This window comes from Nilaparvata lugens, chromosome 2 (assembly GCF_014356525.2).
Source record: "Nilaparvata lugens isolate BPH chromosome 2, ASM1435652v1, whole genome shotgun sequence".
NCBI lineage: Eukaryota > Metazoa > Arthropoda > Insecta > Hemiptera > Delphacidae > Nilaparvata > Nilaparvata lugens.
In genome coordinates, this window is record NC_052505.1 from 21,982,091 (window position 1) to 22,007,573 (window position 25,483).

Sequence of the window (25,483 nt, forward strand, 5' to 3'; positions counted from 1 at the left end):
ATTCAGTTGGGAGTCAATTCTAAACAATAAAATAGATTGATGAATCAGAAATATTGTACAACAAAAGTATTGATAATTTATTCGTACTTGACGTACAGTTTTCCTAGATTCGAACAACTAAAACTAATCCTACTCTCAGGAGTCAAGCAATTTTGACTCCTTGAAAATCACTCGTCCAGACCTAAAACGCTCAGGAGTCTTTTTGAAAACTAAGTTGTGTTTTTTTTTTGCATTTCTTTTAATACAAAAAATATTAATTATAATTTTCTTCAATATATTATTCATTGAATTATTTTCTCATTTTTGAACAATGTATGCTTTCAATGCCTTTTTGATATCAACGCAATAACGTACTGCAATGACGTAACCTTGCAACGAGTGATCAAATCAAAACAAAAGGTTTGTCGGTTTTGTCTTCGATTTGCATTTCGTTCGTTTTTCCTAAAGCAAGAAGAAAAGCAAAGTGTTTTGATTGGGTAGGGTTTTATTATTGTTCATCTTCCCAAAATGGAAACAGAGAAGTGTACGACCAAGGAAAGCTATCATCACACTAATACTAAAGCCGACAAAAAACCAGAAAACATGCATCATGAAAAAGGAACAGAAGACAACGAGGATTCTGAATCTGTTGAAGAACAGCCATTAGACATTGGTGAACATTATCTTGTCAAGAGAGCGGATTCATGGCGTAAGTACATTTTTGTTTTATTTGGTGTATACTTGAAAAATTGAGTTCTGATTATTGAATTTCTAGATTGACTTCTGATTTAGCTTAAGCCTATTCGTTGTTAGCTTGAAGCATTGAGAAAATCTTATCATTATGGGTGTTTGTTGATAACGGTTATCTAAGATGTTCTTATTTAATGCGTCCAGATTTATTTTTATTTTAGAGTGAATGCTGATTTTAGACTGTAAAATTTTCAATTGTAGTAGTAGGCCTAGACAAAACATTAAATGAAAATATTATGCACCATTTATATAGAGGAAAAAGTTAGGTTAGCTAATGTTTACATAACATAGCATTGATTTTTAAAATGTATTTAGAGCTGTCCTACTCTAAATCTTTTAAAATTATCTTTTGTCTTTTTAAAAAATTGTTTATGCCTCATTTCAATACACATAATAACTTGATTGAAATCAATATCAAAAACATAAACTAAAAACTCTTATTGATGTATTATTTTCTTTCTAGATTATTTTTCATTGTTATCAAATAAGAACTAGCCTACTTCATACTGTCAAAATTACTCTTATTGAAATAATTTCTCCATTGTATATTTTCAAAATCACTGTCTTATCAAAACCATTCTGAAATATTTGTGTCGGTTTTACATCATTAGGCTATCTCTAGTGAACTGAGAGCTTAGATACCTGTTGATCATTAAATGCTCAGCTCTACTTCTATTGGCCAAGACAAAACACAGCATTTTATTCCAATTGTGGTCATGAGAACAGCCAAAAGAAAAACTTGATAACCTACAAAAACAAAAAGAGAATAGGTCTATGAGAAAGAATAGAAAAATATTAAAATACAGGAAACACAAAATACAAAAAAGCATAGGTAAAAATATTTATATAAAGGGATAATCCTTGTTCTAATTTGAAAGTAAAATAACAAAAAGATAGAAACGGATCCACTACTCTAAGATAAGACTTGATTAGGGGTGTTGAATTGGCTAAAATTAATCTGTTCTTTTTTAACTAGATATGATCGTTTTTATTATCCTAGTTATTTCCATTGATTCTAAAATGTCTGGCTTTGCCATTGAATCTTGAATTGAACAACTTCAATTTTCATAGCTCAAGCAATCCTTTTTTGGCTTTAATACTTTCTGCTTCATCCATTACCTACACTTGTGGGATCGATGGCGAAGTCAAAAAACTCAAAACACCTAATTCAACACATACTGTAATCGTTCAGATGGCAGCGATTCAGTGACCAATTTCAGTACAAACTCAAATTATAACCCATGAATTCGTTTACACTGTAATTATGCCTTGTTACACAGCAGCTACCTGACGGTTCTCTTGAAGGCGGCCTTAACCAACTGCTTTACACCATTAGGCAGCTTGTTAAAGAATTTCAAGGTAAAAATCCTATAACTGGCCTGTGATCGGTGGAGGCGTCTCCTGGGGACATCCAACAGCTCACTGCTCCTGGTGTTGTGGCGGTGGATGTCACTACGGGCAGATAGAGTATGCTGTATCCTCTTGACATACACCAAGCACAGGAGGATGTAATGGCTGATGACCGTCAGTACAACAAGGCGAGGAAAGATGGTCTTACTGTGGGCAAGATGGTCGCTGCCTGTTGGATTCTTGCAGCCCTCTTTTGCAGTCTCAGAACATCCTCAGCCTCGGTAGCCCCTGCCGAATGACCCCACAGGAGCGATTGATAAGTGATGTGGCAATAGAAGAGAGCGTGATAAATTATTACCAGATACCTCTTCGTCCAAAACCCGTTCAAGCTCAGCACCCGACGACAGCAGAGATGCATCATCAGAGCCATGGTCGTCAAGATCATTTATCATGACTAGGAACATTGTAGGCCCCATCACTGATCCCTGAGGAACACCAAAAGCCACCGGATGGGTCCTATCTATAGCCTTTGGTTTTCATGTAACCTACAGTTGTAATTTATTCACAAATGGGATCAATAGAAACCATCCAAATAGTTTATAAACCAATTAGTTTTTCATGAGAACAACTTGATGTGTCAAAATAATCTAATTCAATTCCGAGTTCTAATTCTAATTCATCTCCCTTAAATATTCTTGTGTGTTGCAGATCCAGCTGAAATCATTCAGACAAGGTACAATGAGCAGGATACTTGTTATGAATACTACGTGCATTATGAAGGATTCAATAGACGGCTGGATGAATGGGTACCAAGAAACAGGTAATTTTATGACTTGTTAATCAGGTTTTATAGAAATTTATTTGAAGATTCATATTTTTCACATAAAGAAACTGATTTTGCGTAACACATTTTTCTAATAAATGTCTAAATACATAACATAATAGTTTGTTATGCCGTAAAATTATGTTAGGCATTCATCACTAGCACGCATTAAGATCCTTATCTAATTTCTTAATGAATTCATCAAAGATTGTCATACACTACTTCATAATTTGATACTTTAAATTCTGAAATTAGAAATACTTCTTAAGTCTATGGCACCAACTATACGGGCTGAACAATTACGTTCTCGTTTCCGTCGCGTTCCTTTTTTTACAGAACGCATAGTTTCTAATGGGGAACATCATATCATCGGAATGCTATCGTTTCTCCGTCTTGTGTTGAGGTGATGATACTTTCGTTGAAATAGATTTGGCTGACATTTACCATCAAACTTGCCTCCAGGATTAATAATGTTGGTAATGCTAGGACGCCAGCTTTAATAAGCAAAGGTCAGCTGTGCTTAAGATTAGGCTGTTTTATAGTATCATTTTTTGCTGAGGGTGATGCCCATACATCTAGACTTGTGCGTGGGTAATGAGGCCGATGATAATGAGAGATGAGTGCAACTACAGTTTTAGGTGGGCTCCGGGAAGCGATTCCATGAATCATATTTAGAGAAGTTGGTTGAAGTGGTCACCCTTTCAGCAGGAGTAGCAGGCGCATGGTTCTTAACTTATCCTGACTCATGATTCTTAACTCGGTAGTTAGATAACTCCAATGACTTGTATTACAAGCTATTTTCTTATCCCGTCTTCATCGAATTAATACGATCTTGACTCCTCCATTTGTAAATTTTGGAATTTTATTAGAACATGGTGAAAGGGCAATTTATAACTTATAGAAACTACTCCAAGGCGGGATGCACACTGGAGAAACGTGTCGTGGAACAAGTTTCATGCAATCCGTTTCACTCGCGCATGCATACAAAAGAAACTGTTTTCCCGTCAGTTTCACGATGGATTCCGATGACGATGTGGTCGTTTTGTCATGGTGGCTAAGGAATAAAAAGAAAAGACGAAAATACTGGGTACATCGACTGATCAGGGATCGAGGCCATAGTTCCCTCGTTGTTGCGAACTTGCTCATAAGTGATCCTATCAAATTTAAGGATTTTTTCCGAATTTCTAAGCCACTTTTTGATCGTTTGGTGGCATTGGTTGGTGCACAAATAACGAAGAGGGACACCAACTGGAGGCTGGCTGTGAGCCAGCCATTTTGTGTGTTGTTGATTTACTGGTTCCGATTAATTATTTCAAATAATAAATTAAAATAAATACCTGAATTGTTCACTTCTTTTGCAACTACTTCTTATGCAATCTGTACTTTATCCCTGTTGATTTACTCCTTCAGTTTAAAGCCATAAAGGCACGGGCGTTTTTCTACATTTTCGGATAATTTTCTGTAAAACTGTTTTAAATTACAATCACAAATTAAGGTAATTAAATTACTTATAATTCAATTATTTATATTATAATTTAATTTAAATCAAATTAAAAATTAAGCTAGGCCTATATGACAAATTACAAATAGCTATCAAACAAATCACACAATTTCTCGATGTGAAACGAGAAACTACACAGCTAGAGAAAACCAATAATTCGAGTTTCTCGAAATATGGTTTCAAGCTATCAAAGAAACTGGAGTCTCATGAAACGCAGTGTGCACAATCCTGTGTGATCTTATCAGTCGATTGCAAGCAACTTTCGTTCCACGTTTCCTGAAACTTGTTTCACGAAACGCGTTTCTCCGGTGTGCATCCCGCCTCACTTGTGAATCTTTTAACAGAATTTTAACTTTGAAAATTATGAAATTTTGTACTATTTAACAAGAAGCTATTTGATTTTTTAAGGGTGGGTTCAACTAAAAGCTATGATAATATAAATTATAGTTGATTTATCGAAGGGCCTCAGAGCCAACAATATCATGAAGTTTGTGTAGAAAAGTAATAACTAATATTCGCTGTTAAATGCTGGACTCTTAAATACCAGTTTACGATGCTTTCATCCACACTGAGTATTGTTCAGTTCAGTTCAGTTCAGTTCAGTTATGTTTGATGACTCAGCTAATTAAAGTTATCAAGTGAATAGAAAAAGTATTCATTATACTCATGTCGTGAAATCATGATAATTCAGGATAAGATTGAAATGAATTATTCAAGTAATCTCATTTATCTATATTACTCACAGATTGAGGTAAGGTTATGCTAACAGTTCTTGTCGGTTCTGATTATCATCTGAAATACATTTACACCTATGATACATATTTATACTGTAGTTCATATCACCATCATGATCATCATCATCATCATCCCACCAATTATCGAAGAACAAACCCCGTGTTCATGTGACGAAACACGAATATCATAAAGATGTCTAATCTCTTTGTGCTCATCCTCATTTGTCTTTAATTAACGTGCAATTAATTTATCTTGGATTTTATTTCAGGATCATGAACTCAAGGTTTGATATGTCAGATCAGCAATGGAAAAATAGTGATCGTAATTCAATAGATCTCCTCGATCAGTCAGATAGAAAAATAACAAGAAACCAGAAGAGACGGCATGATGAAATCAACCACATACAAAAGGTAATTCACAATTACTTTGAATATTTAATCCACTTTTTGAGCTTTTTCTTGACATGAAAACAATATACTGTATCTTGCTGATAACGAACTTACTTCCATCCAATCCGTGTTTTTTTCAAATCCGTTCTTAGTGCGCCTCTAGAGTCAACTGAACATACCTTCCAAATTTGAACGCATCTGGTCCAATAGATTTTGTTCTGTTGATAGGTGAGTGATTGACTTAGTGAGTCAGTGTCATTTAGAATGTAAATGTAAATAGTGTGAATCTTCCCTGTCCAAAACTTCTACTTATGACTCATATAACTATAATATAATCCTTAGAATTGATTGGCCTATTTGACGTATTATGAAAATTTGAAATTGTGTGAATAAATAGTCTACATCTATTCTCTTATTGTACTAAGTATATTGTAAATTTGCCGGCCTGATTGGTACGACGGTTTAAGGCGTTTTAGACCTAAGACACACGGGGTGTTTTTTCGCTTTGACGTCGTACGAAGCGTCTGATGTATCCTTCGCCAAACAATGTAATTCAATGAAGCTAGTCACAAAATAGCGGTGGCAGACGCTTCGTCTTAAGGTTTCGTTTCATTCGTCGCACTGGTGTTCGCTGGTAGCCTTACTACCTCATTCCATGCCAGCAAGTGGAGCTAGACAGTTGTTGTTTCTCGAGGAGTGGTAGATTGGTGTTCTATTGACTTCAGCACAGAAGTAATCAAGTACATCTGTATTCGTCATATTCAACTAACCGATTTATTGTTTGATTTATTGATTTTAAATACGTTAATCAACATATTTAATTTTTTTCCAAGTACTTTGATTATTTATAAATATTTCAATTTTATTTGTTTTTCAACTCATCTAGATTTTAGAATTCTGATTTATATATTTTTGTACTTGAAATTGGAAATCACAATGACATAATCATAACCTATTTTGGACAATTTCTATCAACATTGAAGAGGTGGATTGCAAAAAGGCTTAAGTAATTTTTTCACATTTTGAGGTTTTAGTTGAATCTGATTCTAGAGCATCATTTCTAAAGCTGCGTATACATATTCGCGCTTCCAACCCGCACCGAGCACGCTCCTCCCTCGTACCGCCCTCATACCACCATCGAACCACAGTCGCTCCTCCCACGCACCCATCATGAACGTTACGGAAGATGTTAGATCTTCTCGTGTTCCCCGGTCGAACCACTCTTGCTCACCGGTCGATCATCAATCGCTCTGCTGGAGTGACGTTCGGTTGTGGAGCAGAACGAAAGTCTGTACGCACCTTTACATTAGAAAACAATTCATGCCATAACAGCTTAAGTCAAGTATATTATACATTATCTAGGAAAGGGACAGTTTTGGACTCTAAGCCTGTTGTGCCTTCAACAATCATTCATAATAAATTGAGAATGATTGTGTATCAATCGATAAATATAAATAATATGAACAATCTCAATGAATATGATCCCAACTTTGGAAGTACTGCTAGTTTTCTAAAGTGTTTCATCTTGATTGAATATCCTGTATCCTTGTGCATGCATGGAAGTTAGACGCCAGATCTAAAGCCTGATTATAGTTAGCTGAAGCGGCGTGGGACTAATCGTTAAACACTCAATGAGACACCCGTGTGTCCGCACAATCGTCTGAAAAAACGCCACGTTTGTCCCTGTCCTTATAGTAACAATATTTATTTCCTTGATCTAATCATTAGTTGGTGGCTTGCATTATGGGTTTGATAACAAAATGCCCAACTAAACCGGGCGGAATAAAAATCGAGCCTTTAATCGGAATAATGATAGTTACCATGTTCTAGAAAATCTAGATAACTGTACTATAACACCTATTCACTCTTATTTTTAGGGCTAATGAAAGTATTGAATACAAAAGAATATATCATGTAGCCTTTTATTTTATCACAACACAATCAGTATTTGACACAGTCCACGATCAGTCCACACAGAGAAAACTAAACAAGTAGAGGACACATTATAAGAATTTTTTGTAACTAACTTACTAATTTTTTGTAACTAATTTATTGTATGTAATATTGTAATTTATCTAATATTTTGTGTAATTGATGTTGTAGTTTTAGTTTTTTGGGAAATAAACATTTAATTATTTTTTTTTAGTTTCAACACTTCACGAGTCATTTCCAAGTGTATTTAAAAACTCTGCTTTTAAACACGATAGAATATATAAAGTGCCCTTTCATTCTATAGTTATAGTTCTGGGGTAACCAAACACCTTTTTAAAAAGAAAACTTTATTTTCAAACACATAATTATAAAATATACATCGAAAAAGAGAGAAGTGTCTCGGTGAAGTTTGGCAGTAGACTGACTAAAAGTACTATGATCGAGCATTACAATGGAATACAGCGTCAGCAATAATATTAGGTGTTACCAGATGTAACTCCTCCCCCCTAAGAGTGAAGCTGCCCTCAGCTTCAAAGAAATAAAAAACATATATTATATTTTTTAAGTATTATAAACTAAGTACATGGTAGTCTGGGGCATATTTGTTCTGGTTCACGCTGTACAGTATCATTTTCAACTTCAGATTTACAACACATTAGGTTACAAAGTTTGTGCCAAATAAACAGCCGTTTGAGAAATATTATAACAATCAATAAAATTACAGTAAAAATAAGCAATAGAATAATACATAGGTTTCGATTATCGGTCAGAGGTAACTCATCTAGAACATCAAGTTTTTGAAAATTTATATTAGCAGTATGTACTTGATCAAAGTTGAAGTTGGATAGTCGTTTTTTTACTACAAATTCAGTTGGAAGTACAATTTCGTTTTCCCAAAATATATTTGGTTTGTAGTAACCAATCAGTGTTTCTGAGCTATTAATTTTCAACAATTGCGTTTTCTTATTAAGAATTTTCTTATTAAGAATCTTATTAGTAATATTCTTGTTCACATCAGTATTCAGAACCATACATGTACTAAAATTAAATAATATAAAACTATCAACCATTTCTACATATTTTATGAAAGAATCTCCGTCTTTCAAAACTACCTTACTACATCCGTCTAGATTCCTATCATTTAATAATTGCTCAATACATATATCATTAAGTTCGCTTACTGTACTACAATAATAATCATCATAAATGAGTTCACAATTTCCAGAAAATGATTTGTCATTTCGAAGAACAAAAGAAGGATGTGCAATAGTTGTTAAAATTTCGTTACCGACAATGACAGGATAAGACAATAGAAAAAACGTTTCATAAACAGTTGACAATAGCGGTACGTCCACAAAATATGAAATATGGTCTTTAAATATTCCACAATGTACTTTGCTTAGTTTCCATAACACTCTAATTTTATTTGAAATAAAGCTGACATTTGAGTTTTTTTGTAGGAGAAAAATATCATCATGAGAAATAATAGAAGAATGGAGTATTTTCAATTTACAAAATTCGAGACTAGTTACAATGTCAGATATTTTATTATTCAGATGCAGGAGCGAGTCGAATAACAAAGAGGATTGCTGATTCATTTCCATTCGGTTGGATTCATTGAACAAAGAATTGAAGTAATTGCTGATTTTTAGATTATTCGCTCTGATTACTTTCATCTCATTATTGAATTCGTTAATTAATTTCTGATTTACAGAAAATTGCTTGTCTACATTGTTACTAAGATGATATTCATTAGATTGGACTGTCTGCAAAATTTTGTCATATCTTTCCTTATCATCAGCATCCATGTTCCCAGTGATCCACGAAATCGCGGATCCTAAACCATTAAAAAGACCTTTTTTCTGCCTATAATTAACGGATTGAATCTCATTCAATTTATTCTTAGTGTATTTCAAATTCAATTTCATCATACTTAAGCGACTCTTATCAATATTATTCCTTTTAGCGAGAAAATCAACAAATGTTTCAATATTACTTAATTCTAAACGTAAATAACTAGTATTAATATTATGAACATAGGTAAAAGTTTCATTAATTATATGAGAATTCTGTATCTTGATTGGAGCAATACCAGATGTTCTGCTCAAATCTACCATCTTATAAGACGTTGCTGGGGCCAGCAACAGGAGAATTAGGGGCAGTACCATCACGTCCTGTAACAAATAAATCCTTTTTCTTACCCTTCACCGGTTTTTTAGGCCGTTTCATTCTGTTAGGGTGCAATTTAAAAGGGCGTTTTTGGATAGCTTTAGGATTCCTAGCTAATTGCTGTGTTGTATCGTAATTTACTTTGATGAATTTCGGTTTTGTTTTCTTATTAAATGTCGATTTTATGTGTGGCTCGTTTTCAATTTCAACATTCTTCTCACGATTAACATTAAATTTCTCAGTACGTTTTTGTTTTAATTATATAATACAAAGAAGTTGGAAGGAGGCTTGGTGACGCTGGCAGGATCCACGGTGGCGTGACCAAGGAATGACTGGCTGGCCGGTTCGGTGACGGTTATCGCTTGTAGTTGGGGTGGTGACCTGCGAGGCTGGCGCTGCGGGTCTTGCACCTTAATATTTAATACAGCTGTGCTTCTAGAATTAAGTTTGTTTTTTCAGTTCTTTTTCAAAATTATTTCTTTAATATATGAATCTTCTCTATTCAAGTGATAATAATGTGAAATATCTGTTCTATTTTTTGTTTTGAAGCATCTAAATTTGAAAATTTACTTTGTGACTGAACATATTAGTGGTCTAAAAATTTTGCGAAGTGAAGAGCTACAAGACTTAACCTATTTCGGACTATGTGTAACCATATCTAAATTGGGGAGAGGAATAGCACAAGTTTACCTTATTTTTCCTCTCCCTATCATTTATATGATGTATACTTATTATATCAATCAATCAATAAAGAATAAAGAATAATATTCCATATGTTATTTCCATAGGAGACATTTTCAAGGTAGAGTTTAGAGTATTATTGAAGGCAATTACCGCTAATTTCATCATTATCAGTTCCTACGGCCGGGTTGTCTATTTGTTGGAGAATTTCATCAAGGGAACTAACGTCTATGGAGGGAGCTTCAGTACGAGTATTGAATCGCAGCAATTCGTCCACGTTAATATCATCGAATTCATGATCAGAGTCGTGAGCACTATTATCAAAACCGTGAAAGCCATCTTCTAGACCAGTTTCGTGGGGGTCAGTAGCAATATTCGCAAACCCGCGAAAGCCATCTTCAAAGCCTAAAAAATCATCTTCCTCATTTTCCATCATGTGAACATTATTAGGACGAGACAGAGCGTCCGCTACGTAATTGGTCTTCCCATTTATGTAAATAATATCAAAATCAAATTCCTCTAATAATAGTTTCCATCTAATGAGTTTCGAGTTCGGTTCTTTGATGCTATGAAGCCACTGGAGAGGCTTGTGATCAGTTTGAATGAGAAACTTCCGTCCGTATAAATAAGGTCTGAAATATTTACAGCACCAGACAATAGCCAATAACTCTTTTTCTATGGTGGAGAGATTGATCTCATGTTTATTCAAAGTTCGCGAAGCATACGCTACTGGTAGATCTTTTCCTTCAAAAACTTGGGATAATACCCCTCCTATAGCATAATTGCTCGCGTCAGTCGTGACAATGAACTGTTTAAAGAAATCAGGGAGTTGTAATATTGGACTGTTCTGTAACATTGTTTTCAATTTCTCAAATGCATTTACATATTCTGTATTATTAATATCGATCTTTACATCCTTTTTCAATGCCTGAGTCAGAGGTTTTGCGATTTTTGCATAGTTCTGTATCATTTTCCTATAGTAGCCTGTTAACCCTAAGAATTGTTTGATTTGTTTTTCGGTTTTAGGTATTTTAAAATCCTTTATGGCCTGCAATTTGGCTGGGTTGGGTTGAATACCGCGTTCTGAAACAATGTGGCCAAGGTATAACAATTCTCTTTTGAAAAATTCGGTTTTGTCAAGCTGTATTTTGAGATTGTGATTTTGTAGTTTCTTGAAAACAGATTTTAAATGTTTCAAATGTTCTTCCAAATTGTCAGAGAATACTATTATATCATCCATATATACTAATACATTCGGCATTTTAGCAAACAATATATTCATATTTCTTTGAAAGAATGTGGGTGCATTTTTCAGCCCGAAAGGGAGCCTAAGAAACTCGTAGTGACCATCTTCCGTTGAAAAAGCAGTTTTAGGAACAGATTCTGGGTCCATTACGATTTGATGGAAACCTGAGTACAAATCTATTGTGGAGAAATAAGTGGCTCTCCCAATTTTACCGAAAATATCTTCAATGTTTGGTAAAGGATATTTATCAGCTATCGTCTTGTCATTAAGTTTCCTGTAGTCTATCACCATTCTTATTTTCTTTTTCCCTGAAGCATCTAGTTTTTTTGGAACAACCCATCCATATTGGGGAATTGTATGGAGAGTTGGAGGGTTGAATGATTTTATTTTGCAGCAGTTTATCAATTTCGATTTGTACGTCTTTCTTGAATATTTGGGGGTACCTATAGTTTCGTGTGTACACAGGATTGTCATCTACAGTATTGATCTTATGTTTTAATAAGTTTGTTGAACCAAGAGGAATATTATCAAGCTTTATTATCGCAGGGAATTTGATAATTAAATCGTATATCTCTGTTTTTTCTTCGTCATTCATGTGGTCAGTTCGTAAAGTTTCATGGATCAATTTCTTTATCAATGCAAAATTTTCAGGACGTGTGGTCATTGAGTCATTATGCGAGTCAAGAATCGTTTCTACTTCCTCAATTTCCATGGGTTCAGGACTGATGGTCATGAGTTCATGAGAGAAAGCTATACAAGTACATTCACCATTAACAATATCAACTATACCTTCTTCAATACAATAGTTAGAATTATTTATAGGTTTAAGTAATCCCTGTCCTACAGTGGGAATAGACCTAACTGGGATAGTTATTACATTAAATCCAGGTTTCAATTCAATTTGTTTTCTACTAGAATTAATTACATATAATAATAACGGTTTTGATACGTTGCCATAATCTAACGTATTAGTCTCATAATTTACATGGGCCTTGAGTTGTTGCATTGTTTCATTACCTAAAAGAATATCGTACCTGTCGGAAAAATCATATATATACATCTTAATTCTAGAAAGATTCGGAAATAATGTTGATGGACCAAAAAATATATACTCATGTCCACCACTTGTACCAGCCGGGGTTTTTACAACAAATTTTTCCTTATATCTAGTTACAGTTGGCGGTACAATTGCAGGATGTACATAATTCATCATCGATCCAACATTTTCTGTTTACATCATCGACAAAATAGGGTAGCGATTTATCAATAATATTCAATTCAAGCTGTTTGGGGGGGGGGGTTTCCGCCAGATTGGGGTCACACCCTAAAAAATGATCTGCCATTTCATTCACAGCTGATGTTAGATTGTTGAGTTGCGATTGCAACAATTGAATACGAGTCGATGCATTTACTTGATTGATATCATCATTTGATTCATCGAGATAGTGAAGGTCCTGGAAAGGATTGTTTCTTGCCGAATTGTTAGCATTTCTATTAGTAGAAGCAGTACGCATGGAGACAGTATTCTGCGAGTCCCAGTTGTGAGACTGTTGAATGTTTCGTGCTCCGTTTGAAAAGTTACGAGAATTGTTATTGAAAGATTTCGGTTGGAAATTTTGAAATTGCAACTGCTGAAAAGTAGAGGTAGAGGGAACTACACTTTGTTGGAAATTAGAATGTTGAGGCTGTTGAAAATGGATTTGATGAGGTTGTTGGAACCGATTCTGAGTAGTGAAGGGTTGCTGGAACCGATTCTGATTGAAGTGTTGCTGGCGGAAATTCCGAGGAGAGAATTGACGGAATTGATTGAACACTGGTTGCGGTTGAAAGAAATTCCGCGGTTGGAACTGAGAATTGATTTGCTTTTCACTCACTGCACTTTTGTCACTGACGGGCTCTGCACATTTTAATTGCTTCAAAACAATGCTACAATCACTGCGCAGGGTATCGCGGGCGTCGTCCAAGTTCTTGAGTTTGTATACCTGAAGATGAGCTCCGAGTGTTGGATGAACACCGTGAATGAGCGTGCGGACAAGAGTTGTATCGAGTTGTTCGAGAAGATTTTTCAGGAGATCCCCGGTTACACCATCAAGCTTATAGCGGGTCACCACTCTAGTGCGTTTTTCACTGAGTCTTTGTAGGAAGTCGAGGGGGTGTTCGTATTGGAATGATTTCATTACAGCAATTTCGGCTATTAGATCAGGGACCGTGCTTTTATCAGAGAAGCTTTTCGTTAAAAGTTCAATAATTTCAGCTAAGCTGGAACACTCGCAATTTTGTACAACATTATCTGCAGCACCTTCCAAACTGTGGAGGGCGGCAGTAAATAACAGCCAATGATTTTCTTCGCGTTGTGATTGTTCAATTTTATCGTTACAATACAGATTGAAAATGTCTTGGAGAGATTTGATAAATTTTGGAATTTTATTGGAAGTTCCATCGAATTTTGGAATATAGTCCAGCAAATATTTCGGGATAGATTTGGTTGACATGATCACAGGGTCTAATTTTGACGGTCGAATGAGTGTAGAAGATGAAGTGAAGAAAATGTTCGCATCTGTACTTACAGTTGATGGTAGTTTTACTTCCGTCTCAAATTTGTGGAAGGAGTCTTCGTTGTCTGCCAGGTTGAACTTCGAAGGTCGCAGGTGTGGTACGCAGAGAACTTGTCTTGAAGGGTTCACCTCACTCACTGGTTTTCCGGATTTTTCACGAAGTCGAAATTAAAGATCGCGAATCGAAAAAAACTTGTTGTTAAATGAACAACCTCGAAAAAACGTAAGGAAGGTAGTTCGGGCGCCAGTTATAGTTCTGGGGTAACCAAACACCTTTTTAAAAAGAAAACTTTATTTTCAAACACATAATTATAAAATATACATCGAAAAAGAGAGAAGTGCTCTCGGTGAAGTTTGGCAGTAGATTGACTAAAAGTACTATGATCGAGCATTACAATGGAATACAGCGTCAGCAATAATATTAGGTGTTACCAGATGTAACTTATGACAGTTTCAACACTTCACGAGCCATTTTCAAGTGTAAATCAAAATGTACAGATTTACACTTGAAAATGGCTCTTGGAGACTTTAAACTGTTATAAAATAGAAGGGCACTTTATATATTCTATTGTGTTTAAAAGCAGAATTTTCAAATTGGAAATTTGAATTGCCTTTTTTATGCCAACCAAATTTAGTATACGCTCGTTAACTTTACCTTCAAGTTCAGAGTATTATTAATCATTTCTTTAAATATGAGTAGGCTAATAGTTATTTGAGTACCGGTAAATAACGTATTATGTTTTTCAGACGTATGCGGAAATGGATCCGACGACAGCTGCGTTAGAAAAAGAGCACGAAGCGATCACCAAGGTAAAATACATTGACAAAATCCAAATCGGAAAATTCGAAATTGACACGTGGTATTACAGTCCCTACCCAGACGAATACAAGAAACAGCCGAAGCTTTGGATATGTGAATTCTGCCTACGATACATGCGATTAGAGAAAACCTACAGGTATCACATGGTGAGTATCTCTTTACTTTTTAAGATGACATCTCAAAGATGTGCTCACATTCGGCGTGGTAACACCGAAAGAAAACGGGAAATTTTGAAATAAACTAGTTGATAACTAATGGAATGACATGTATTCAACATGTCATTTTTGATCTGTCGAACCAAATGTCAAAATCAGCATTTTCTAGATGACATCGGAAAAATGTGCTAACATTTGGCGTTTGCAGCCTGTTATGGCTATTATGGAAACTGGAATGAAAGTGTTGCCAATCTTGGGGAATGGCAGTAAAATTGAGTTTCAAGTGTTCTCCTCCAGATCATAAAATGCTCATGTATTGTTCTAGGACGTGAACTATGCACTTTGCCTGAGTTGTATCCACAGGGATACGTTCATGAAGTCTAATGTAGTAATGTTGACAAAATATCAGTTTTATTACTATTTTTAATAAAATACTCTCACCTTCATTCCACTTTCCAAAACAGTCCAAAAGCCAGTACTGTAGTACAATTACTAAATTGTAATGTGTTCACATCAATTCAGCAAAATTTCGAACATCTACCGGAGCTAGAGCTGAAAACTGTAACATACAAAATTTCTCATAATCAAACGTCTGCTCATACAATTATCCTAATTGTAAAGGTAGTGTTAATAACATCTCCACTGAAGATCGAATGGCCTATAGAACATATGAAACGATAGTTGGCTAGGTATTTTTCCTCCTTTCATTCTATTCAGCACACCCCACCATGAAGCCTGTTTTTTATTTGAAACTAGAAGGTTACCCGTGCTCTGCAAGGGTCCAATTAGAAACTTGACAAACTGGAAACTTGAACTAATGAAATCTTTAAGAATTGAGAATCTATATGCAAAATTTCAAGTTAATCAGTCCAGTAGTTCAGACGTGATGATGCGTCATTCGTGAATTTTCTATCCTGTACGTGTCTAAGCCAATTCTTTCATTTATTATATTATAGATTTGTATTTTGTTAGTATTGTTTATGTATTTAGATTTATATTGTGTTTTTGTATTGAATAACATTTATTTGTATTGTATGGAGGGAGGCCAAGGGTTGTAAAAACCTGTAGAGCTAAAGAGTAAGTAAGTATGGTGTTATTGGAAGAATACATTTGAGAGACAATTTATTGGTTTTGTTTCAGAGCGAGTGTGCTTGGCGCCAGCCGCCGGGCAAGGAGATCTACCGCAAAGGCACGCTGACCATCTGGGAGGCGGACGGCAGTCAGTACAAGCTCTACTGCCAGAACCTCTGTCTGCTGGCCAAGCTCTTTCTCGACCACAAGACGCTCTACTTCGACGTTGAACCATTCCTCTTTTACATTCTCTGCGAAACAGACAAGTACGGATCGCATCTGGTCGGATATTTTTCCAAAGTAAGTGCTACGTAGGTGTTTTGCTACACATAATTGAATCATGCTTTCTAAGGCTGGCCAATATCGGTAGGACATGAACACACACAAGTTCATCATGCATGCTTTCTCATCAGCGAGAGGCTTTGAACAAATAACTCTCTGTTTGAGAGCAGCTCCTAACATAAAATTAACAACCAATAACAATAAATAAACCACTGGAAATTTAAAAATTATAAAAATACAGAAATAATTTAACCTGAAATAGAGTAGTGACAAAAAATAAAAACAACAAAAAATGGAGATATGAAAACATAACCTCAAAACATTTTGTTCCAAGCCTGACACAACAATGTATGACGACATGTGTGTACACACATGTTTATCATGCATGTCCTGACGTTAGTGGCCAGTCTAATGCTTCAATTGCTTTACTGATTAGAAAAAGAATATAGTTTGTTCTTCAATTTTGGATTCCATCAAGAACTGCGATGATTATTAAAGTCACTTAATTTTTGCTTTAATTAACGATTAGCAGTATATTTTTCGATACTTCTAGGTTTTAAAGTTACTCACTTTCGACAGCGAGATAATTCGACTGGGTCGCCATCTTCAGAGACTGCTAAGTTCAATTTCACTTTTTTATACCTACTGTAGTTGTATTTTAACCTAAATATGCGAAAGTTGAGCCTAATATAAGTGTTCAGTTCGCTTGTGAAATGTTCAGTTTGTTCAAATTCTTCCGCCGACATGTGTGAAAGAACAGCATTGTTATATTTTCACACATTCGGCATGGTGAAGCATTTAATAAAAGTCATAATGCTCCTTATACCGCAAGTACATGATAGCCAATGTCGACCAGCGCCAGTGTGTGGATGGGTGGTTTGCCAGAGCTGGCCTCCACTGGCCTTCATTGACCTACGTTTGGGATACCAGGCTGGGTCAGCTTACTGGGCCAGCGACTGGACCAACATGTAGATGCGCCATTTTCCAAATATTTATTGAGCCAGCTGAACATAAATAAAATGAATGGTTTATAGTCCAGTCAAGGAAAGGTTATAGAGGGAAAAGTTGGGAAGACAATTTTTGACCTCGCAGTTCTGTTTAGGGTAGTAAGGAGGTAAACATATTAAAAGCCCCCACCCCTACCCCCTGTGCTAAGAGGGCTTGGGTGATTCAAAGGTAATTTTTTTTGGTTTCTCGCATATAACTCGAAAACTATGTATCTTACGGATATAACTGTTATATACAAAATTGAAGATTACATAATTTCCTACAATATTTATCTAAAACTTTTTTCCATATCTTCTCTAGTTTTCGAGATATCCGCTCTTGAAGGTGTGACATTTTTGAAAAAGACACGTTTGCCACCAATTTTTTTCTATTTTTGCTTTTATAACTTTTTAAAAATCGATGGGGAAAAATCCATGTTGATTATGAGCTTATAGAGCATTAGATTCTCTTCAATTTGATGTATAATTTCACACTTTTACGAATTTCCCTACAACTTTTGCAGCAGCTTTAGTGTTGAGTGTGAAATCTCCATTTTTGCAACAATAAACCAATTGTCAAAAGGAATTTGGAGGGAATGTTTTTAACAAAATTTTTGACTTTTCAGCTTTGTTGAAACTAGTTAGGAGGAAAATATATCAAAAGTCCCCATTCCTAACTCATGTGCTAAGGGGATGAGGGTGGTTTAAAAGTTGCATTTTCCAGCGCTTTGCTTCCACGCTCATATCTTGAGAACAATGCGTTCAACCGACATAACAAATAACATAACTATTCAAAATTGAAGCTTGATAAAGTTTCTACACTTTTTGTTCTGAGGAATTTTGTGATATTCCCAACAGTTCCCGAGATATTCGCTCTTGAAGGTTTGTAATTTATTGTTAAAATAACAGGTTTTTATCCAATGTTTTGCTCTTTCAGGGCGTATAACTCTCCAACAATGCATCATAAAATCATGATGCTTATCGTAGGCTTGTAACAATTATGAACCTATTTGTTGAATTTGTGTTATTTGATTATTTTTTTGCAGGAAAAAGAGTCGCCGGACGGCAACAACGTGGCGTGTATCCTGACACTGCCTCCCTATCAGCGCCAGGGCTACGGCAAGCTGCTGATTGCGTTCAGCTACGAGCTCAGCAAGATAGAGCGTGCGGTTGGCAGCCCTGAGAAGCCACTCTCCGACCTGGGCAAGCTCAGCTACCGCTCTTATTGGTCGTGGGTGCTGCTAGACGTGCTCAGGGACACTAGGGGGACGCTCTCCATCAAAGATCTCAGGTAACTTGAATAAGTCTACCAATTTTTCAACTAAGCCCGAATTATATTAAAATAGAACAAGTTCTAAATATTGTGTTTGTCTTTTCGGTCTCAAAATTTTATAGTTTTTTCAAAGTTTGGAATTTTCTAATTAATTGTGATTGATTTAATTCAATTTAGAATTATTTTTTTAATTTAAGAATGATTTCTGTGTGTTCTGAATTTTAAATTGAGTGTGTAATTGAAGAATGTCAAGTGACACATAACCTAGCTACATTTGGACTGTTGTATAAATTAGAATTTGGAACCGTTTTGGGCGTATAAGCCTGTGGTAGGTACTTTTCTGTAAGTTGTGTAATTCTCATTGATTAAATAAAAAAAAAATATCCACCATAAAGCCTTTTTTTCTACTTCTATTAGAATTTTTTTTATTGTATTAGTTTTTTGTCTATTTTTAAAAATATTTTAAATCAAATTGATTGATTCAACCGACTAGCACAATAATTATCCAGTCAATTCATAGGGTGTATTATTTTGTAAGTAGTGAAATACGGAAGAATGGGAATAAATATAGATCTTAGATTCCAAAATTATACTCGCTGTGAATTCAGTTGAAAATGATCTACATGACCATATTAAATTATATCTAATCCAATTCACAGTATTCACAATTACACCAGGGAACGCTCTCCATCAAGGATCTCAGGTAACACAAATACCAATATTTCAACTAAACAATTATTCAACTCATGATTATGCTATTCAATTCACAGGGTGTAGAATTGTAAGTAGTGACCCCTGTGAGTTGGGGAGCTTTGAGTCGAACATCGTACTCAAGAATTTGTTGAAAATCAGAATACACCGACAGTATCCCTGCTTGTCGTAGGAGGTGACTAAAAGGGACGGACCCCTTTCCAAACCACTTCATCCAAAACCCTTTTCTCCTCAATATGCTTTGGAACTTTTCATTTCTAGAATGGCACTTTTTCCATTGACTTAGCGTTGAGCCATTCTTTATATCTTTTTCTATCTGTCGGCCTTCCTTGGCAATATTCTTACTTCTTCTTTGGCCAACCCAAGGTGCTATGTGGACCGTACTGATACTTTTACGAGATGGTGTCTAACGGTGTCTGCAGGATACCAGGCGCCCTCCTGTAGTATTTAGCCTGGCCTGGACATGCCTTAGCCTGGTTCATGAACCACATGAACAAACCAAACCCCAAGGAAACTCCAGAAGTTGCCTTGCCTTCAAACCCACGGGATCTGCCCAATCAGGACAGGTTCCTTAATCTGAAATGGGTGCTTCAGGAACACAGGAGGTTCCGTTACACTCTTATGGAGAGGCTATCAACATTGAGAAGGCTTCTACTGATCACAACATGTATGATGTAAGCTCAATCACATCATCCCAACTGGAGAGGAAGGATGAGCTTCTCAGACCACTGCTCAAAGAAGGACGGCCATTCAGGCAAAACTTCTTGGGAGAAGTGAGGCCTTTGACCCTGCAAAGTTTCGAATGGGTAAAAGAAAACCCAAGAGACCAGAGATGGGTGAAACTCTAGGCACAAATATGGGTCAAGAGGCTGAGTCGAGGGTGGCCGGGTGCCCTGGAGGCAGTTTGGCGTCCCCTCCCTCAGCGGAAGGACCTACAAAAAAGCCAGGAGTGGAACTCACGTAGGTCACGAGTTTATAGGTGGATAGACCAAACCTCACCACTGCTCAAAGAAGGTCGGTCATTCAGACAAAACTTCTTGGGAGAGGTGAGGCTTTTGACCCTGCAAAGTTTTGGAGGGACAAAAAGAAAACCCCAAGAGACCAGAGAAGGGTGAAACTCCAGACACAAATGTAGGTCAAGAGGCTGAGTCGAGGGCAGCCAGGCGCCCTAGAGGCAACTTGGCTACTCCTTCCTCAGCGGAAGGTCCTTTAAAGAAGGACAGGAGTGGAACTCACGTAGGTCACGAGGACCAATCAGTCTGAAGAGACTGCCAAGCATATCACACTGGATTGCGACAAGCAACCAGGTGATGAATGGGATGTTAGTATAGGGAAAACTCCTGGTTCTTGTAAAGGACACAGGTATTGGTTTGCCTAACTAACATACTACTTGGGAACACAATAAGCTTCGGTTGACGTGTGGGGTTATTTGAACCTCTGGATCCTTTAATCCGTCCCTTCAAAAATAATAATTGTAAGTAGTGGAAGATGAATGAGTAGAAATAAATATGGATCTTTAACTCTATGAGAATTCAGTTTAAAATATGATCAGCATGACCATATTAAATTAGAATTCAAATTCACAATATAAAATTACAAGTACAAACAGTAAGATCTCTAAAATCAAACAGTCTAGCGAGATAAAAATTATACGCCAATATTACACAATAGACAATATTTGTGTGTTACTGTAGCAACCGGACGAGCATAGCGCAGACGGACATAATCTCGACACTGCAGTCGATGAACATGGTGAAGTACTGGAAGGGCCAGAACGTGATCTGCGTGACACCACGCCTCGTCGAGGAGCACATCCGGTCGGCACAGTACAAGAAGCCCCGCCTCACCGTCGACTGCAACGCCCTCCAGTGGAGTCCGCCCAAGAAGGCGCTGCCTGTCCGGCCGCAACGCAAATAGGTCAGCATATTCAACAATCTTCTATATATTCATATTCAACAATCTTCATATTCGAACAATTTACAGTCTGGGTCCTGTAGCTCTGCCTATCGGCGGAGGGCCACTAGACTACAATACTACCCGTTCAAAAACATGGAATATTTTTGAAAATGTATCTTTCCATAAGCAACAGATGCTCTTTTGTATCTTTTCGAATGCAACGTGTTGCATAGAAGATACACAAGGAGTTTTTTCGAGTTATGCCCTTTTAGCCTATCAGCTGACATTTGTTCAACATGCTATTTCCATTGTATTGGTAATACGTTGCAACTTTCTCACTGATGAAGAATCCCTGTGTGTAAGGAGCTTCCTTCAAGGATGCTCTGTAGGAAGCTTCCTCCATCTAGGCATCTAGGGTCTCTAAAGTCTGATGTGTTTTGCAAAGCCGTGAATATTACCCCGCGAACCATATCTTGCCTATGTGCCGTTTCAAAGTCACGGAGGCAGAGCTACGGGACGCATACTGTAACAGTCTTTCTATTTTAATCGCAAATAGGTCAGCTTATTCAACCATTCTCCATACTCACATTCAAACAATTGACTATTTTTTTATATTCCCTAGGTCAGCTTTTTTATAGGTCAGCAATAAAAAGTGATATAAAATTGAAACACTTATTGAGCAGCTCTCTATAGTGAGGTCCACGTTATAACAGCAAAGGAGAAAGATATTATGAAATATTTCATAATTTGAACAAACACAAATTCTTCAATGTTTGACTCCATTACGAACTGCTTGTTAAATAATCACTTTTGAACAATTAATAACGACATAGCAGTCAGGTAAAAATTATTTCACATTCAACCAACAATACTACCACCAATCAGAAGGACTACCAATGGGCTCCCCTATTTCTAGCATATTTGCTGAGATATACCTCCAAGACCTTGAAGAGACAAAGATCATCAAAAGTAACACACATTCAAAAAGCATCATATACTGGCACAGATACGTTGATGACATTATTCTATTACACATAGGAAACAAAAGACAATGTGAACTTTTTCGTACTCACATAAACAAATTAGACAAAAACATCCAGTTCACAGCAGAGTATGAAACAGAAAAGAAACTCAACTTCCTAGATCTAACAATCACAAAAACTATGAACAATCAACACAGCTTCAATATATACAGAAAACCATCTACATCAAACACCCTTATCCACCAGACCTCCAATCACCCCACTCAACACAAACATGCTGCTTTCAAAACAATGCTCCATAGACTAAACACCATCCCCTTATCAACAGAAGATTACAGTACAGAGCTCAACACAATAAAATTCTTGGCCCAAACTAATGGCTATGATCCACTGCTCATAGACAGAATCCAACAGAAAATGAAAAGAAAAACTCAAAAGCCCAGCACTGAACATAGCAAATTCATAACACTAACATACATAAACTCAAAGTCCAACAGATTAGCAAAGCACTTCAAAAAGGCAGGATTCAATATAGCATTCCAAACAAAAAACAAGATCAAAAACTTACTAACCACAAGAGAACAGAAACAAAACTTATATGAAAACCCAGGGGTATACAAACTCAACTGTTCAAATTGCCAAAAATACTACCTGGGGCAGAGCGGCCGTTCATTTGAAAAAAGATTCAAAGAACACATCAACAACCCCGAATCAGCATTTGCTACCCACTTAATAGGAAACAATCACACCTACACAGACAGCCAAAAATTTAAAAAGTTTACACATCAGAAACAAAGGGCCTGAACTAAACACCTTGGAACAATTTGAAATATATAAACATACTAAAAGAGACCCCCACAACATCCTTAATGAGCAAACAAACTTCAAATCACACAGCCTCTTCAACCTCCTACTCCAATAATCCACAAATTCAAACATTCCCGCCACCCCCGCCGCCAACCATTCAAAAAATCCCGCCACTCCCACAATCCACGCTGCTTACTAACCATAATTATTATGTATTCAACAACGGAAGTGACAGCCAGTGTTGATGAAGGGCCTAGTGTCCGAAAGCGCCTGACTGCTATGTCGTTATTAATTGTTCAAAAAACACAAATTATCATTACAAAGAATAAGCTAGAAGGCTAGTAATAATAGAAAGAAGCTATTTAGTACGTCTACTTGTCCCCTTTACATTTTATTATAAGTGAAACCAGAGCTATCTTGACCATCACAAACTCTTGACAAAGTGTTGTTTCATTTCCAGCTTCGTCTTGTACTTTTTATTACTATTCATGTATTTATTATTATGTTGCAGATCTATTGAAGAGAAGAAATGTTCGGTCGATGAAAACTTTTATATGACGAATAGTTGGGAAAAATTCTGTGAATTTATTATACCGCTTTTCTAAAATAAAAACCAAGTTCTAGAATGATGTAGAGTTTTGTTGATGTTTATAAATATTTGTGATACATAAAAGATCAAGTGATATTCTGAAAGTGTAAATTGTAAAAAGGACTGATGTGTGGTTCACTGTGATCCAAACGGCGATAACACTTTTGCCAATTTGTAATCTTGATTTTAGTTGAAAATACCATAAATTTGAAAAGTTGCAAGAAACTGAATTGAGTATTTTTAATAATTAAGCTTTGAAACATTATGTTTAGCTCTGTGCAATGTACATTGCAATCAATTTGAGACATCCGTCTTCTAATGTCGGTCTAATTAAAGGATTTTATAATTTCATTTGAAGCATTTAATATGTTACAAAAAAACCGTTAAATCTTCAAGCTATAAGAAACTGTGACATACATAATTATGACACTAGAAATAAGAGTAAATTTTCTGCACAATACCACAGGACAGCTCAGTATGAAAATTAGCCTTCTTATATGGGTATGAAATTTATGAGTAAACTGCCGTCAGCTTTGAGAGAAAATGAGAATACGGATATTTTCAAAAAGCTATTGAGAAAATATTTAGCAAACGGGGTTTACTACAGTATTCAAGAATTTATGGATGGAGAATGAGGCTTTTGGGAGGATTAAATTTATTTATTTATTTACAATGCAAATAACACTAATGTAATAACATTGGAGGATAAAATAATAAGGTAGTCCTTGTGCTATTTTTCTTCCAAATTTATAGGTGACAAAGTCCGAACGAAATAAGGTTAGAATTTCACGTGTACAATTTTGATAAAATCTTGGTCCAAAATAATCATTAAAACTATAAATTTTGAATTTGGATGGCTTAGATTGATAAATTAATTAGAAATATTCCACTCAATTACCACTTTTAATGAATAATATTGAGTTATTTCAGAAATTTTGAACTATTCAAGAAACACAAACTCGTAAACACTGAAAATTGCAATGTACATTTTCCTTTTTCAGGAAAAAAGTTTTTTTCCTTTGTTTATCAACAAATTGTGTACGTTTTCCTATCTCGATCTACTGTGAATAAAATGACTGTTCACTTGGATTTTTTTAGTGATGATAAAGTTTTTTATAAAATTTATATTGTTTCATCAATGTGTGTTTTCCTATAAATCTGTCATTATTATAGGTATAATTTTAATCCTGCTGAATAAATCGCTTTTATAAGCATCAACATAATTTAATATGTTACATCATTAGTGATATGTGCTTAAGCACTGAGACGTTTTCTAACATGATTACTTTTATCAGTTGTTTTTCACTAAATATCTAGAAACTTGCAAACGCTGGCTTGTTCAATTGATTCTGTGCTTTATTTCTCTTTGCTCTGTTCTTGTCAGTACCATGGAGTCTTTCTATTCCTTTCTCTCTACTCTCCTTGTCTTTCAGATAATACCGTTTTGCTTACGTCATTTCTACATTTTGTTGAATCCTTTTTCTTTTGGTCTGAACACTTTTGCTCAAGCATTTATTGGAGAAGGATCGTTTAATTAGCCCTTGAATTTTTGTCCTTTTATTTAGTTTCTGCTAAAATTTGGTTCTGCTAAAGATGTCGCTCAGAGCAAAGATTTTCTAACATCACAAGTTGTGATATCTATTTTTATTTATTTCTATTTTTAGTTTTTCCATGTGGATGATTTTTTTTTTGTAAATTGATTTAAAGCAAAGTAATCATGGTGGAAAATTCAGTCATCATAATTTAATTTCAGTTGTTGAGTATCTGAATTTCTTTTTAAGTTTTTCTGGAAATTTATAA

The 25,483-nt window shown here is 35.7% G+C and overlaps 1 protein-coding gene across 1 annotated transcript; it reads left to right on the forward strand.

The window, feature by feature from the left end:
* Nucleotides 1-369: 369 nt before the first annotated feature.
* LOC111057868 (histone acetyltransferase KAT8) lies at nt 370-25,483 on the forward strand. Its single transcript, XM_022345339.2, has 8 exons — nt 370-688; nt 2,788-2,899; nt 5,407-5,548; nt 14,858-15,076; nt 16,226-16,456; nt 18,471-18,715; nt 21,103-21,325; nt 23,606-25,483. The coding sequence occupies exons 1-7, from the start codon at nt 508-510 to the stop codon at nt 21,323-21,325; spliced, it is 1,353 nt and encodes a 450-aa protein (XP_022201031.1). The 5' UTR covers nt 370-507; the 3' UTR covers nt 23,606-25,483.

Coding starts and splice junctions, on each gene's coding strand:
- LOC111057868 (XM_022345339.2), top strand. CDS start 508: ATGGAAACAGAGAAGTGTACGACCAAGGAAAGCTATCATCACACTAAT. Junction 689..2,787: donor CAAGAGAGCGGATTCATGGC/GTAAGTACATTT, acceptor TGTGTGTTGCAG/ATCCAGCTGAAATCATTCAG. Junction 2,900..5,406: donor GAATGGGTACCAAGAAACAG/GTAATTTTATGA, acceptor ATTTTATTTCAG/GATCATGAACTCAAGGTTTG.